We start from the raw sequence: 15,291 nt of genomic DNA, 5'->3' as shown, positions 1-15,291 counted from the left end.
ACACATACATGATTAATCTCTACTTATTGCCATTATAATATATATTACTAATAAAATATAATATTATCACTATTATTATTATTAAATCAGATTATTAAAAAACAAAAATTTACATAATTTAGAAGCCCAAGATAATTAACAATATTAAACTTTGGTTGATTTATTTCTTTAATTTTTGGTCTTCTTAGCATTTTCTTTAAATTTTTTTGGAGGTTTGTTGTGGTCCAACAATAGTGAAGAATGAGAAAAGTGGTGGGGTTGAGAGCATAAAGAGAGGAATACGAGAGTGAAAGAGATACTGCTGGAAGGGGGGAAACAATCATTGCTTTTGGAGATAGAGTCACGAGCCAACCAAGGAAGCCAGGTGCATGCGTGACGCGTGGACAGAGTACTCAAATCGGACCCACCGATTTATGTACCTTTCACGTTCTGAAATCAGTCCGTCTGATTTCCGTCGTCCTAATCGGTCCGTCCGATTTCTTCTACACAGCTATCACATCTCGGTGAAACATCCTAAACCCCCATATCGCTGCTATACTCCATCAACCCCTCCATATCAAAATTAAAAATCTCACAATTCAATGGCCCATTAAATCCAACATCTAATTACACAGTTAATTACCACATAATAAATTAATAATTTTCACACGTGAAACCGAACTCTTCTCCTGCTCCGTTTCAATGCCACAATTATACTCACTTATAATTCTCTCCTATTGACACTGAAAATCAGCATAGTATGCTGAAAAGATGAATTAACACGATAGAATTTCCCATAATTTTAAACTGAAATTATTTTATTTGTGTGATTTAACCCACGTTAACTTAATAGTTAAAAAGGTGAATCAACTTGGTGTACAGAAGCATATAAGAATCTTTGCTTAAGTTTTGTTTTGAAAAGAAAACTGAAAAAGAGAAGCAATGAAGTATGGTGTTACCTTCCCCAAGTTCCCACAGACCCACCCCACACCCCTATATATATGTATGGTGTCTCTCAATTGTGTTCTCACCCTCGCTTCATGTGTCGGCCACAACACTATTATTATTTACTGTTAGGAAAAAAAGTTTAGAATCATTTTCTTTTTCCTTTTAATGATTAGTTAATATTTTTTATTTTTTTTTTATCTTAGATTTGCTAATTTACCATTTTGTTGATTGATTTTAGTTCTTAAAAAATTAATTTCCCAGAATTGTTACTACTATTATTATTATTATTATTGTTATTATTATTATTATTATTATTATTATTATTATTATTAGAGTTTAACTAAAGTATATGTTAAGATTACTATTAATATTTTTTTTTATTTTTTTGACTTTATGATTAAAAAAATTTAAATAAATTTTATCACATCTTGTTATATCAACATTTCAGCTTTATTATAACAATAATTGATGAAAACAACTAATAGTATAAATTAAAATAGATAAATTTTCATAAACTTTAATATAAAAAACTTTACACAAATAACTAATTTTATATTGTCATCTCACTAAAAATAATAAATTTTTAAATATACTAAATATATAATCTTATGATCTAAAACATTTTACATTGTCCAGTATCAAAACTAAGATAAATTTTAAATTATACAATATCAAATAAAAAAATAAATATTCGAAATCAAAAATAGATATTTTATAGAAAAAACTTAAAAACATATGTTTTTTTTCAAAAAAAAAAAAAGGATTCCGCAATAAGTATTGTCCAAAATCCAAATTTTGACGCTGACTGAAAAACATACACATGAATGTTGTTGTTGCTGCTGTTTCTCATTCTTCCAACTAAACTTGCGTTTTCCATTTGCATGAATTAAAAACCCACAAACCTTTTCAGAGAAATAACGACTCCTTTCATTTTGATCCAATCGGGGGAAATGCTTCTCTCCTCTTCTTGATTTCGTGCTGACTGCTCAGCTTTCGGCGGCGGAGGAATATGCGCCGCCGAGCTGCCGCCGAGTTCCGGCGCCGTGTTCGGCGGAGGTTTTCTTATTGGATCTGGTTTCTCCTCGCCGCCTTCTCTCTTGCGGCTTTGCTTTTGTTCGTAGTGCAGCACAATCATCGCCAAGATCAGTTTCAGCTTCCGCTAACGGTAGCAACTAACTAACTAACTCACTCACTCTAGTTTTTAACTGTTATTATTGTTATTTTTCTTATTGGATTTGTTGTTTGATCGGTGGAAGTTCATTATTTTGTTTTTTTGGGATACCTAATTGTTTTGGAATTTGTTTCATTCTCAATTTTTCTTAATCCTAATCGTTTATTCATGTTTTGTTTTATTATTATTATTATTAACTGTGTCAAATTATGAATAGTAGTTCATCTTTGACTTTATACTTTCATTTGATAAATTGATGCAAGAGGAATGTATGTTTCTGTAGGTAGATGCGAATCAAAAGTAAATCTTTTGAAACAGTTTAATTTGGCAGTTTATCTGTGACTATTTGACTAAGTTCTTTCTGTGTTTTTTATTTAGAAGATGTAGTAGCTCTTCTTAGAAAGTTGTTCAATGTGGATCTTAAGTGTAATATTGAATGATGAATCTCGAGTGTTACATTGCTCCTTGTTTAGGGTAGCATTGCTAGAGATCATAGTTTTTTTTTTAGTGGTTTACTTTTTCTTTTTCGATCTTTTGGGCAATACAAGAATTATATTCAGTAGTTTTTTAACTTTCTGTGAGCTGTAATTCAGCATTAACTGAATCTGGAGAATCATGTGCTAGTTATGATCCACTACTAGTGTTTCCCCCCTCCCTTAAATAACTAGTTAATTTTTAATTTTTACCACGCCAACAAATTTTCATTTCCTCCTATAGAAATAGGGGTGTGTAGTTATTTTAAGTTGGTTTCATGCTAGAAATCATTCAATGATTTATTGCTGTCTGTTCATTGTTTTCTTGCACACTGCCATTCTGCAAAAAAACTGTTATAGGAACTGCCAATCTCATATACGATTTAACCATAATTTTGAGTATCAATCTATCACATATTTGGTTATTTCACCAGTTTCTTCCTTGTTGCCACCAAAAAATTAAAACATGGAAGCTGATTTGACTCGTTTCTAGACATATAGTTATGTTGCTTAGAAATTTGCCTGAACATTGTGTTTGAAGTATTTAGTTATTACATCAGTGTCAGGGCTGTTCTGTGGCTCATTTCTTTTCGGTCATCCAGAATTGAAGAAATCATAGTAGTCAATCCCAGATCTCGTCGCATCCCTGACGTCCCCAAAACTGGAATTGTGGGATCCCGACATGGGATGGCTGGGATTTCAGCAAAGATAGAGGGAAATTCTCTGATACAACATGCATATTGTATTTTAAAAATTAAAAAAGAACAGAAAATCAAAATAAACCATGTATTAAGCATCATCACTCATAATCCAAAGTCTTAAGTTTATATTTCATAATAGTTCAAAAATCCATACTATATAAACTCAAAAGTCATAAGCCTTAATTTAAGTTGTCACTAATCAATCACCAGCATACAAGGGCAGTGAAATTATCTCTATACCCCCTTTGAAACCATCACAGAAGTTACTTTTAAGTGAGCAAAATCAGGTTTCAGCACCCGCATAAGATCCCAGTGGGATTTGCGGATAAAGGCTGGTCGCCGGAATCCTGGCTGGGACAGTTGGGGATGAAAGAACCGAGATCTCATCTGGTCTCCTCTCAAATGCATGCTGGGATGGGATGCCAAGATCCCACTGAAATCCCACGAGATTGACTAGTATGGAAGAAATTATAGAAACCATGACATAATTTGAGAAAGTTTATTCACAAACATGAAATTATACAAATATGCTTCTATACATATAAATCGCCAAAAAATGAGGTGCACACTCAAGTTTTTGTGCGACATAAAAAGAGAAGTATAGTAAGTGGTCATTTGAGGCATAAAAATGAGGTATTAAATATATTCATTTGTGTAAGGCAACCAGAGCAATGTAATATCAACTGCTATTGCTACACTAATTTTGCATTGCTGTGAAACTCTTACAGAGTAAGTGACTAATCATTGCAGGAGAAGAATGCCAGAGGTGAACTTGCAAAAGAGAGTATGAATTTTTCCAATGAAATTTTAAGTGCAACATCCTTTTCACGACAGTTAGCAGAGCAAATGGTTCTGGCCAAGGCATATGTGGTCATTGCCAAAGCACACAATAATCATCATTTTGCCTGGCAGCTTAGTTCAAAGATTAGAATTTGCCAGCTTTTGCTTTCAAAAGCTGCCATGACTGGGGAGCCCATTACCTTGGACGAAGCTGAGCCAATTATTAAAAGCCTCTCTTCCCTGATTTTCAAGGCACAAGATGTCCATTATGACATTGCTACCACTATAGTAACAATGAAGTCGCACATTCAAGCTCTCGAAGAACGTGCCAATGCTGTAACAGTTCAAAGCACAGTGTTTGCTCAAATGTCAGCCGAAGCACTGCCAAAGAGTCTTCATTGCCTAAATGTGAAACTTATGACTGATTGGCTAAGGACATTGTCCCTGCAAAAACACTCAAACGAGTGGAAAACTTCTCGTCTCAAGGACAACAGTTTATATCATTTCTGCATTTTTTCAGATAATGTGCTCGCAACATCAGTTGTTGTTAACTCTACAGTTGTCAATGCAGACCACCCAAAACAATTGATCTTTCACATTGTCACCAATGATGTCAATTATGGAGCAATGCAAGCATGGTTCCTTAGTAATGACTTTAAAGGGGCCATCATAGAGGTGCAGAATTTTGAGGACTTTCATTGGTTGAATGAAAATTATTCTCCGATTATCAAACAGCTACACAATCCAGAATCTCAAGCCTTCTATTTTGGAGCTTATCAAGATGTGAATGTCGAATCAAAAGTTCGGAACCCCAAGTATTTGTCTGTACTTAATCATCTTCGGTTTTACATCCCTGAGATTTATCCACAACTTGAGAAGGTTGTTTTCCTTGACGATGATGTCGTCGTCCAGAAGGACCTCACCATACTTTTCTCACTGGATTTGCATGGAAATGTGAATGGTGCAGTTGAAACTTGTCTTGAAGCGTTTCATCGGTACTACAAGTATCTAAACTTCTCAAATTCAATTATAAGCTCAAAGTTCGATCCACAGGCATGTGGATGGGCATTTGGCATGAACATTTTTGACTTGGTTGCATGGAGGAAAGCAGATGTGACAGCAAGATATCACTATTGGCTGGAGCAAAATGCCAATGGCACACTCTGGAAGCTTGGCACGCTTCCTCCAGCTCTTCTAAGTTTCTATGGTTTGACAGAACCACTTGATAGAAGATGGCATGTTTTAGGATTGGGTTATGACTTAAATATTGACAACCGTCTAATTGAAAGCGCGGCAGTTATCCACTTCAATGGGAACATGAAGCCATGGCTGAAGCTAGCTATAGGCAGGTATAAGCCACTGTGGCTGCTTCTTGATTGCTTATGGCTTATGCAACCTCAGATTACTTTTGAACTATTTATTGATCTTTGATTGTGTTAGCCATAACTGTAGAGTCAGAAGTAGAAAGTTTTTGACTTTTCTAGGAATATATATTTTTTTCGTTTGTCTTTTATCTATTGTTCACAGCTTATTAAATAGAAACGAATGATTTCTTATACACTAAAAGTTTAAAGGTTTAGGTGGAGAGATGTGGGGGAATTCAATTTTGGCTAGGTGAGGCTATATTTTCCCCTTTTGATTTGTTATGTAGTGATTATTGTGATAATTTATAAGCTTTTAAATAGTGATGTAACTGAATGGAAACAATTGTTTCCCTTTCTTCTTTGTGATGTCTTCTTTTTCTTACACAATCATTTGTTTTATGCCTTATATCAAGCCAATTGATGATTGTTAAGTGATTATTGTAATAATCAATTGTATTATGTCCTTTTTTTAATATATAAAATCATTTGTATTATGTTTGTCTTCATATCAAGCCAATTGATGTCTTATTTGTGATTATTGTAAATAGTTAGAACTTAGAAGCCAGTCTTCTTTCTATTTAGGCCACTTTTGTTTTTGTAAAGTTTTGCGGACGAGGTGAATTCACTCAATTACCCCTTACATTTACTAAGCAAGTAGCAACCCTTTATCCCTCTCCGTATATTGTGTTGAACTTGAACATACTTTTTCACCTCACTAGTTTGAATGTTAAACGAATACTGTTTCTGCATAAACGGGCACGCTTTCTATCTGACTTAATGGCCTTGTACTTTATTTTTTTATATGTATATTTGTTTCTAAGTAATTTACCAGTGATGTATACATCAACGTTCAACACCATAAAGTTTCTACATGACAGCACTGAAACGTAAGAGCTTGTTTGCGAGTTAGAAGGGAGAGAAGAGAATGGCTCCTCATGGCTCAAGTCCTTTTCTTCTTTTAGCCTAACTCATAAACACCTTAAGATAATTGATAGAGTAAATATTCAAATTGGTTTTCAACTAATTTTTATTACTCTAATATCCCCAAGAACTATTTCTGTTAGACAAATTAATTTTTCTGTTGCTTTTAATGAAAATTTTAATATGTATACTAGATAAATAAGTTTTTAATAAATTTTATTATAAAATAATTAGATATTCAAAAAAATTATGATAAGACAATTTAATTTCCTTCAGAGACCAATGGTTGGTGGATAATTTTCAGAAACTTCTAAAGCAATACAAATTTATTGGGAATCAAGGTGTTTGATTTGAAATTTCTTAACTATCAATTTAGATGTTTACTCAATTAATATTTATTGCTCTATAAGTATCGAAGAAAGCTGGATAATATGGCAATCGCATTCAAATTGCATTATTTTTCTAAATGAACATCTTAATCCGAAAAAAATTACTTATGCGAGGAAGAAATACACTGAAATCTCATACTTAGGTTGCCAAAATTTGGAGCATAATAATTATATCATAAAATTACTGTGTTCCTTACTCGCACCATTTAGGAAGCAGACCAAATTGCAACCTCTGAATAACCATCTTCAGTAGTGCATGCCCGAAACATGCCCGTCGTGTTATAAGGCATTGCAACTTCTCCGGTAGCGGACACAGCAACCAAACCGGCGGTGCCTTTTGGCATGCAGTCATGGATAACATAGCTAGCAGCCTCCTCAAGAGAAACACCTTTGAACTCCATCATGGCTGCAACATCTCTTGCAACCGTGGCACGCAGTATTGCTTCGCCTTCGCCGGTAACTGAAACGGCACAGAGCTCATTGGCGTATGTGCCGGCACCAATGATGGGCGAGTCACCAATTCTACCAACCCTTTTGTTTACTAGTCCTCCGGTGGATGTTGCCGAAGCTAGATTACCATAACTATCAACAGCCACACAACCAACAGTTCCAAGTTGAACTTCTCCGTTACTATTTGATGTTTCCTCTTTGGTACCATTTTGGAGGGGTTGGGTATAATCAATCTAAATATTGTGAATCACAAAACATAGAGATATGTAAACATACAAATTTTTTAAGAATAAACAATCTTTTTAGTTAACTAGTGAGTTTAATTTTAATATACCGACACTATAAAATATTTTACATAATTGTTCAACCTTATTCGTTTTTTTATGCCAGTCACACGGTCAACGTAAAAGATAGATATTTTTTCTGACCTAGCGTTACATCAAAATTAACTTCTATATTTACCTGAACCCTGTGCGCTTCTTTTGCCTGCTTTAGTCTTTCTACATTTTCTGCAGTAATAAAATGGCTTGAGTCTGCAGTTTCAACGCCCTGATAAATAAAATAAGAATGCCATGGACATTAGTAAAAGATGAGACACAAGCTATAACTATTCAAATAAGGAATGAGATTTTAGATTCTAAAAATATGTAAAAGATTCCACTAAAACTCACTTGTTCTTTTGCAAATTCCTCAGCTCCATGAAATGCTAGATATACATGAGGAGTCTTCTCCATAACCAATCTAGCTAAAGAAACAGCATTGACAACTGTTTTCAGCCCAGAAACTGCTCCACAATTCTTTGTCCTTCCATCCATGATTGAAGCTTCCATTTCAACAGTGCCTTTGTTTGTCAAGACAGATCCCTTTCCAGCATTGAACTGTGGAATATTCTCCAATTCACGAACCTAAAATACACAAATTTCATTGCACTAAGCATCTTAAATAGTCTATGATTTTAGCATTGGCACTATTAGAAATTTTTACTTAAAGGGTAAGTGGTTTGAATCTTACCACAAGCTCCACAACATCCAAGGGAGGCTTCTTGGCTTTAAGGGCCTCCACCCCAATTTGTAAGCAGTGGTGGAGGGCCTCCTCTCGAGGCCAGCGGCTCCCCAGCGTTAATGAGAGTGGGATGTCGCCGGCTCCGCCATGTAGAGCAATAGCCCAACCCATCTGCCCTCTAAGTTTCACTCACCCAGACATTCACTAATTCTCACTCTCTTGGATTGTTTATATAGTAATTTGAGGGTGTAATTATTCTGGTAGGTGTTATAGTTTTATTAAATTTTTAATTAGATTTTTATATTTTTTAAATTGGATCTCTATATTATTTTTAGTTTTGTAATTAGGTCATTTTTATATAAAAAAATTAAAATTAACAGAATATATCTAATTAGATTTTTAATTACGAATATTTTTAATTTGTGAAAAAATATTCAGTTAATTATAGTATTTTTTACATTATAAATGACCTAATTATAAAATTAAAAATAACGTAATAATTCAATTAAAAAAAATATAGAGACTTAATTACAAATTTAATAAAATTATAGAAACCAACATAATAATTAAACCTAGTTTGAGACTCCAATGTGAGATTACTTGCATGATACGCGAAGGACCCATCGTTATTTTCACCAGCACGGTGCCTGTTAAGCCACATTTTTATTTAATTAATAACAGAAACACTTTTTCTGCAAAAATAGTAGCAACAATATATATAAAACTGCTCATGGTGGTTAATTGTAGTTGTTCAGCAATATGGAAGGAAAGTTACCTCACTTTTCATTTCTAACTTCTAAAGAAGTTGTTGAGTTATTTATCTATAAGAGTAAAAAATTAAGATGGTAGAAAAATTTATGTGTTGCCATACTAATAAGAATATTTAATTTTGATGAGCTACTACGATCAAAATCTTGTTATTTTTTCATTTTTTTTGTCGACATCGTAGGTACGCTCTTAGGAGAAATAATTCTATTCTGTTTGAGTTGAGTAAAACTATTTATAGGTAAAAATGTGGTGGCAAAAATTGTAGCCACATGGGATGCAATGGCAACTTGAGTATAATATTCGTACAATTTTGTAATTTTCGAGATTTAAGATATTGTAAAATAATACTGGTATATATATCTATATTCGTAGACTGATAGACATTAGTATTTTATTCTTATTTATTCTTTTGAAATTAAAAATACTGGTGCAGTGCAAGTGCAGCTAATTAAACACGAGACCCACCAACCCGCTAATGAAACACACTCATAATAGATAATTTTATGGTTAAGTATGTTTTTGCTTCTTAAGGCTATTTTATTTATGTGGACAAATATGTTTGGATAGAGAGATATGGACATTAGATACAATGTCTCAGATATTTTTTTATTTTTGCATCCACTCCTAAAAAAAGGACACACATAGACACGGTAGACACACGATTTTTAATGAAATTTTTTTTCTTTTTTTGACCATAGTTATTTTTTATTATTTTTTTATTATTTCTTTTTATTATCTTGTGAAAAATCTTATCCATTTTATTAGATAGGTCTATTTTAATAATTTGACCTGATATTTTAGTCTTGTTTATATTTATCCAAATATAATACTAGACATTATATTAATGTCTTGTCCATTGTATCCAAACACAATACATAAAAAATAATTTTTAGTGTCTCTGTCCCAGTGTTATGTCATGTCCTGTCTACAAAAACAAATGCAGCCTAAGGTATACGTCAAAAATTTCTTTCATCTCTAATTTTTTTTATACAAAATCATTTCTAAGGTATAACTTGATTTTAAAATAGTCTTAGTCTACTTAAATTTTAAATTTTATTACCAAATTACTCTTAACTAAAAAAATTATAAAATAAAAAAAGAAAGAGAACGGATGAGAGGGAGAAGGGAATCACACGAGGGGAGAGAGAAGAAGGAGAAAGGGAAGATAGGGAGAAGAGAATCATTCGAGAGGGTGAGCAAGGAGGAAAATGTTAAAGTGGAATTTCTCTCTTGTTGTGCTTTTGACCGTGTATATCATAGGGAAGAGGGATATGAGTATTTTTTTTTATAGATACCTGTTTGTTTGTGGAGTTGGGATTTAAATTTTTCTTTACCACCTTTGAATGTGGTGTGTTGACATAGTTAAGGTGACTTTCGCAATTGCACCCAATTTTTGAGCATTTGTGAAGGCGTTTGAAATTTTGATGAGTTATCTAAAAGAGGAACTGTCATTAGAAGTGTTTTTTACTCTATTTTAGTCAAAGAGAGTAAAAAGAAAAGTGTGGGTAACTCTAAGCAGTGCTCCAAATCGTATTGTGTTTAGTTTATATAAGTCATCTTTTAAAGGTTTTAAAAGGATGGTTGTAAAGGTGAGGTCTGCGGAGGTTAAGTATCCGTTTTATTTGGATGAGTATTTGATAAAGAAATTTTCTTTATTTTAGTATCCTCGACCGAAGCAAATATTAGGTATGGATTGGATGGTATATAAAGATAAGATGATAGTTGAGTTTCTAGTGAATAATATCTCATCATCGAGGTTGTTGCTATATCCGAGTTACTTAAATGTGAGTTTGATAAAGATGTTGTTGTCGAATATATAGGTAAAGTGTGTGAGTGTGTGATTGGATTTTTGGCATGGTATAAGTGTTTTTTAATTTTGTGTTCTTGTTTTGTGCAGGGGAGAGAGTTCTAACGGTGTCGACCACAAATTTATGTGTATTTTTTAGAACGAAGAATATGGAAAAGGAAGGGTTTACTACTATTGTGAAGTCTAATAGTGGGGCTGAAGTTGATTAGCCACAGAGAAACAAATTGAGTGCAAAAAAAAGAAAGCTTGAGGCTGCGGCTATAAAAGATCAAGTGATAGATTTGTTTAATAAGAAATGTGAATTGAAGGAGTTGAGTTTAGGGGAAGTAGAAGCTTTCACCCTGAATAAAAAAGATTTGCACAACTTCGATGAAATCGAGGATGCAACATCTGTATGGAGTGGTCGTTATCCCGTTGCTCAATTATCTGATGATTCTGTGCAATCTGCGACTGATGTAAAGCATGTGAATGATGCTGGTGACATTGTGTTGGATCAATATCTCTAGGTATACTAAGTAAAAGTATTATATTGGATGTTTGAAAAATGTGTGTTTGAGTTTGGTGTTTTTGATATGCAGGTTATAGGTGATCGGTTGATGTTCATAAGTCAGAACCGTGAACTAAAACATAAAAGTATTTTAGTGGATGAGAATGAACTGAATAGGATTGTGGAAGAGAAATCTATTAAGAAAAAAGAATTGCAAAGTTCTTTGGAGAAATTTGATTTGAAAGAAAAGGAGTTGAAGAGCATGAGTTGCTTGAAGAGAAAGAGAAAAATTTTGATAAATAGAAGATTGAGTTGGAGGCTAGAGTTGTGGAGCTTATTGTTGAGAGAGAGTACTGAAGAGAGTAAACGGAGTCATGGGTTAGAGATGTTTGCTACTGGATTCGCTAGGGCAGTGGAGCAAATTTGGTTTATTGCACTAAAGACTAATATATCTGCGGTGGATCCCTGCAAAATGGTTGTGAATGGGGATCTTATTGATGATGACCAAGAGGGTGATGATAAGAATATGGGTGCATCATGATGAGTGCTGTATTTAATTAGCTTTGTTTATTCAGTTTTTTGGAAAGTTGTTTGAACAATGTTTGTCTTCAGGGCCATAGTATGATTTAGCCTAGTACTGTATAGTTGTTATTTTGAAATATTTTGAACAAGCATGTATGTGTTAGCTGTTTTGTGAATTGGATTGTGTAGCATTGTGTGATTAGTTTTGAAGTATATTGCTTGCGAGAGAAATGTGCTTGTTTGATTGTGGTTTGAGATAGAATTTGTTTAATCTAAAAAATTGCAATTATTCGAATAAATTTTTGTGGGAGTACTTTTGAATTATTGTAAAAGTGATTGAAATGATGGTTTGTTAGAGTAGTACGAAAGAGGAGATAATAATTTGATTGTAGCCAATACATTTGGTGAAGTGTGCATATCAGATGAGCTATAGATCGGTTTGTAGGTAAAGAATAGAAAATATGAGTAATAAGTTAGAAAATAATACTTTTATTGATAAAGAACCTGCGTAGGTAGAAGATGCAGGAGGTGTGTCTCGTTAAAATTTCTCCTAGCAAAACTCAACTTAAGGATAAAATCTGGGCAATAAGAAAAAGAATACATCACCTTGTCTTGACTAACTGTAATAAATCTTTAAAGAATAAATGCTCTATATATTTGGCAAGTCATTGCCTTCTAATGTTTGTAATTTGTAAGCAGTTCGTCTGCTAACTTTTGATATTCGGAATGGACCATCCTAGTTTGCAGCAAACTTACCATGGCTGTGCAATTTCTGTGCTTCTTCTATTTTTTGAAGGATAAGGTCTCCTTCATGAAATTTATTTGACTTGATCTTTTTGTTGTATTTCTAAGTCATAGCAAGTTGGGTTGCACGTTATTGAATTAGCATGTGGTCTCGAATTTCTTCGATTGAGTCTAGCTTAGTGGCTCTGAGTCCAGTATTTACTTTGCCATTGAGAGTGTTTGTTCGGCTAGATTGATATAAGACTTCAACTGGTATAGTAGCATCACAACCATATACTACTCTAAAAGGGGTCTCCTTTGTTGATGAGTGTTCTATTGTGTTATAGTCCAAAAAGATTTTCGAAATGAGCTTGGCCCATTGTCCGTTGGAGTCATCTAATTTTTTTCATAGTGCCTGCAATATAATCTTATTAGCGGCTTCAGCTAACTCATTAGTTTGAGGGTGTTACACATATGAAAATTGATGTTTGATTTTAAAATTTTTCTTATCAATGAATTGTCTAACATTGTTAGTGATAATGGAGTGAGGTATATCGAATCTGCATATTATATTTTTCTAAACAAAAGAGATAATTTTTTCGGAATTGATTTTTGCCAAGGGTATAACATCTATCCATTTTGTAAATTAATCTATATCAACAATTAAGAATTTAACTTGACCTGGTGTTTGTGGAAAAGGACCGAAGATATCTATCCTTCACTTATTAAAGGGCCAACTTACTTCCGATGTGTGTAGTTGCTGGGCCGGATTGTGGATAATGGTGGCATGGCGTTGGTAGTGGTCACAACTTTTGACCTTGTTCATGCAATCCCTTTGTATTGTAGGCCAGTAGTATCCTGCTCTGAAGATTTTGGATACTAGGCTTCATCCTCCTATGTGTATACCACATACTTCCTCATGGACTTCATCCATGGCGAGTTTAACGTCGGCTTGGCTTAAACATTTTAATAAGGGTCTTGAAAAACTTTGTTTGTATAGTTCGCCTTTAATCATGGTGAATAAATTAGCTTGTCTTTTGAATTTTTGTTTGTCCTTTATATCCTCTGGTATTGTTCTAGTTTGTAGATATTTGATGAATATATCTCGCCAATATACTTCCTGTGTATATACACAACTATTAGTCTAACACTGGGCTCATTCAGTGTTAGCTGCGATAAGCTCGGTAGATGAGTTTGACTTCTAGTAGTTGCTAGTTTTGAGAGAATATCAGTTCAGCAGTTTTGCTCCCAAGGTATGTGAAAGATTTTAAAGTTCAAAAAGCAAGAGATGAGGTTATTAACATTAGATAAATATTTTTCTAACAATATATCTCTTACTTGAAATTACCTGTTACTTGTTGTACTACCAATAGTGAGTTGCATTTGACATTCAAATGTGTTATCCTGAGTGTTTGAGCTAATCCAAGACCTGCTATAAGTGCTTCATAATCTGCTTGGTTATTGCTGGCTTGGAAAGTAAATTTCAAGGATTGTTCTATAATTGTTCCTTGGCTATCGTCAAGCAATATATTGGCCCCAGAACCTTGCATGTTTAAAGCTCCGTCAATGTATAGTGTCCATGTCTCACTACTGGGTGTTGAGTTATTGAGAGTAAGTTTTGCAATGAAGTCGGTTAAAACTTGGGACTTGATGGCTCCCCGTGTTTGATATTGGATATCATATTCTGAGATCTCTATAGACCATATGATTAACCTTCCAACTAGTTCAGGTTTTGCGAGGATTTGTCTTAGGGGATGTTCTGTCCGTACTATTCTGGAGTGACTTACTTACAAAATAAACTAGCTGTTGTACTTTATCTATCTTTGTGATCAAAATAGAGTTCACAACATGGTTTGTTATAGATAAGTAAAGATAGAATGGTTTACCTTTTTTGATTTTTGGAGTATTGGAGGTGAGGACAATATGGCTTTAAGCTTGATAAAAGCTTTCTCACAAGCTTCTGTCCATGTAAATTCTTTCTGTTTTTATAATGTTTTGAAAAAGAGATATGATCAGTGAGCTATCCAAGGTAAGAATCGTGACAGTGCTGCTAGTCGACCAGTGAGTTGTTGTACTTCTTTAACAGACCGAGAACTTTTCATTCCTAGGATTACTGGGCACTTCTCCGGGTTGGCCTTTATACCTCGGTAAGTTAACATGAATCCGAGAAATATTTTTCCATGCACTTCAAAGGCACACTTCTCTGGGTTTAGCTTCATGTTGTATAGCTGGAGCTGTTGAAAAATTTCTTTTAGATCATTGGTTTGATTGCTGCCGAATTTTGTCTTTGCTACCATATCGTCCATATATACCTTTATGTTTTGTCCAATTTGGTTGACAAATATTTTATCCACTAGCCTTTGATATGTAGCACTTGAATTTTTAAGCCCAAAGGGCATAACCTTGTAACATAAATTACCATAGTCAGTAATAAAAAAAAGCCTTATCCTGATCTGTTGAATACATAAGTATTTGGTTATAGATAGAATAAGCATCCATAAAACTTAAACATTGAAAACCAGATGAGCTATCAACTAATTTATCAATACAGGGTAAAGGATATGCGTCCTTTGGACATGCTTTGTTGAGGTCGGTGAAGTCCATACACATCCTCCACTTGCCATTGTGTTTCTTAACCATGACTACATTTGCTAACCAGCTTGTGAATTTGACTTCTTTTATGAATCCAATGTCCAATAGTTTTGGGTTTCCTTTAGGGATGCCTTCTTTTTGTATGTGTCGAGATGTCATTTCTTCTGAACTATAGGGCGACTTGAGGGATTAACTGCTAGTTTGTGACAAATGA

At 33.9% G+C, this 15,291-nt stretch overlaps 2 protein-coding genes across 2 annotated transcripts; one reads left to right on the top strand and one right to left on the bottom strand.

The window, feature by feature from the left end:
- Window positions 1-1,729: 1,729 nt before the first annotated feature.
- On the top strand, window positions 1,730-5,483 carry LOC107470903 (hexosyltransferase GAUT11). Its single transcript, XM_016090314.3, has 2 exons — window positions 1,730-2,092; window positions 4,023-5,483. The coding sequence occupies exons 1-2, from the start codon at window positions 1,937-1,939 to the stop codon at window positions 5,481-5,483; spliced, it is 1,617 nt and encodes a 538-aa protein (XP_015945800.1). The 5' UTR covers window positions 1,730-1,936.
- Window positions 5,484-6,764: 1,281 nt separating this feature from the next.
- Window positions 6,765-8,369, bottom strand: LOC107470866 (isoaspartyl peptidase/L-asparaginase). The gene is made up of 4 exons (XM_016090289.3): window positions 8,188-8,369; window positions 7,848-8,081; window positions 7,639-7,725; window positions 6,765-7,409 (listed from the first exon to the last, which is right to left on the bottom strand). The coding sequence occupies exons 1-4, from the start codon at window positions 8,347-8,349 to the stop codon at window positions 6,933-6,935; spliced, it is 960 nt and encodes a 319-aa protein (XP_015945775.1). The 5' UTR covers window positions 8,350-8,369; the 3' UTR covers window positions 6,765-6,932.
- Between the last annotated feature and the right edge of the window lie 6,922 nt (window positions 8,370-15,291).

Source organism: Arachis duranensis, chromosome 10, assembly GCF_000817695.3.
Source record: "Arachis duranensis cultivar V14167 chromosome 10, aradu.V14167.gnm2.J7QH, whole genome shotgun sequence".
NCBI lineage: Eukaryota > Viridiplantae > Streptophyta > Magnoliopsida > Fabales > Fabaceae > Arachis > Arachis duranensis.
Note: the sequence above shows the minus strand (reverse complement) of the source record. Positions and strands in the feature narration are given on the sequence as shown.

Bases quoted from the DNA above. Each gene is read 5' to 3' on its own strand.
- LOC107470903 (XM_016090314.3), top strand. From the start codon at position 1,937: ATGCGCCGCCGAGCTGCCGCCGAGTTCCGGCGCCGTGTTCGGCGGAGG. The intron at 2,093-4,022 runs GTAGCAACTAAC...TAATCATTGCAG, and splicing joins AGTTTCAGCTTCCGCTAACG to GAGAAGAATGCCAGAGGTGA.
- LOC107470866 (XM_016090289.3), bottom strand. From the start codon at position 8,349: ATGGGTTGGGCTATTGCTCTACATGGCGGAGCCGGCGACATCCCACTC. The intron at 8,082-8,187 runs GTAAGATTCAAA...TGTGTATTTTAG, and splicing joins TGGATGTTGTGGAGCTTGTG to GTTCGTGAATTGGAGAATAT. The intron at 7,726-7,847 runs GTGAGTTTTAGT...TTTATTTATCAG, and splicing joins AGGAATTTGCAAAAGAACAA to GGCGTTGAAACTGCAGACTC.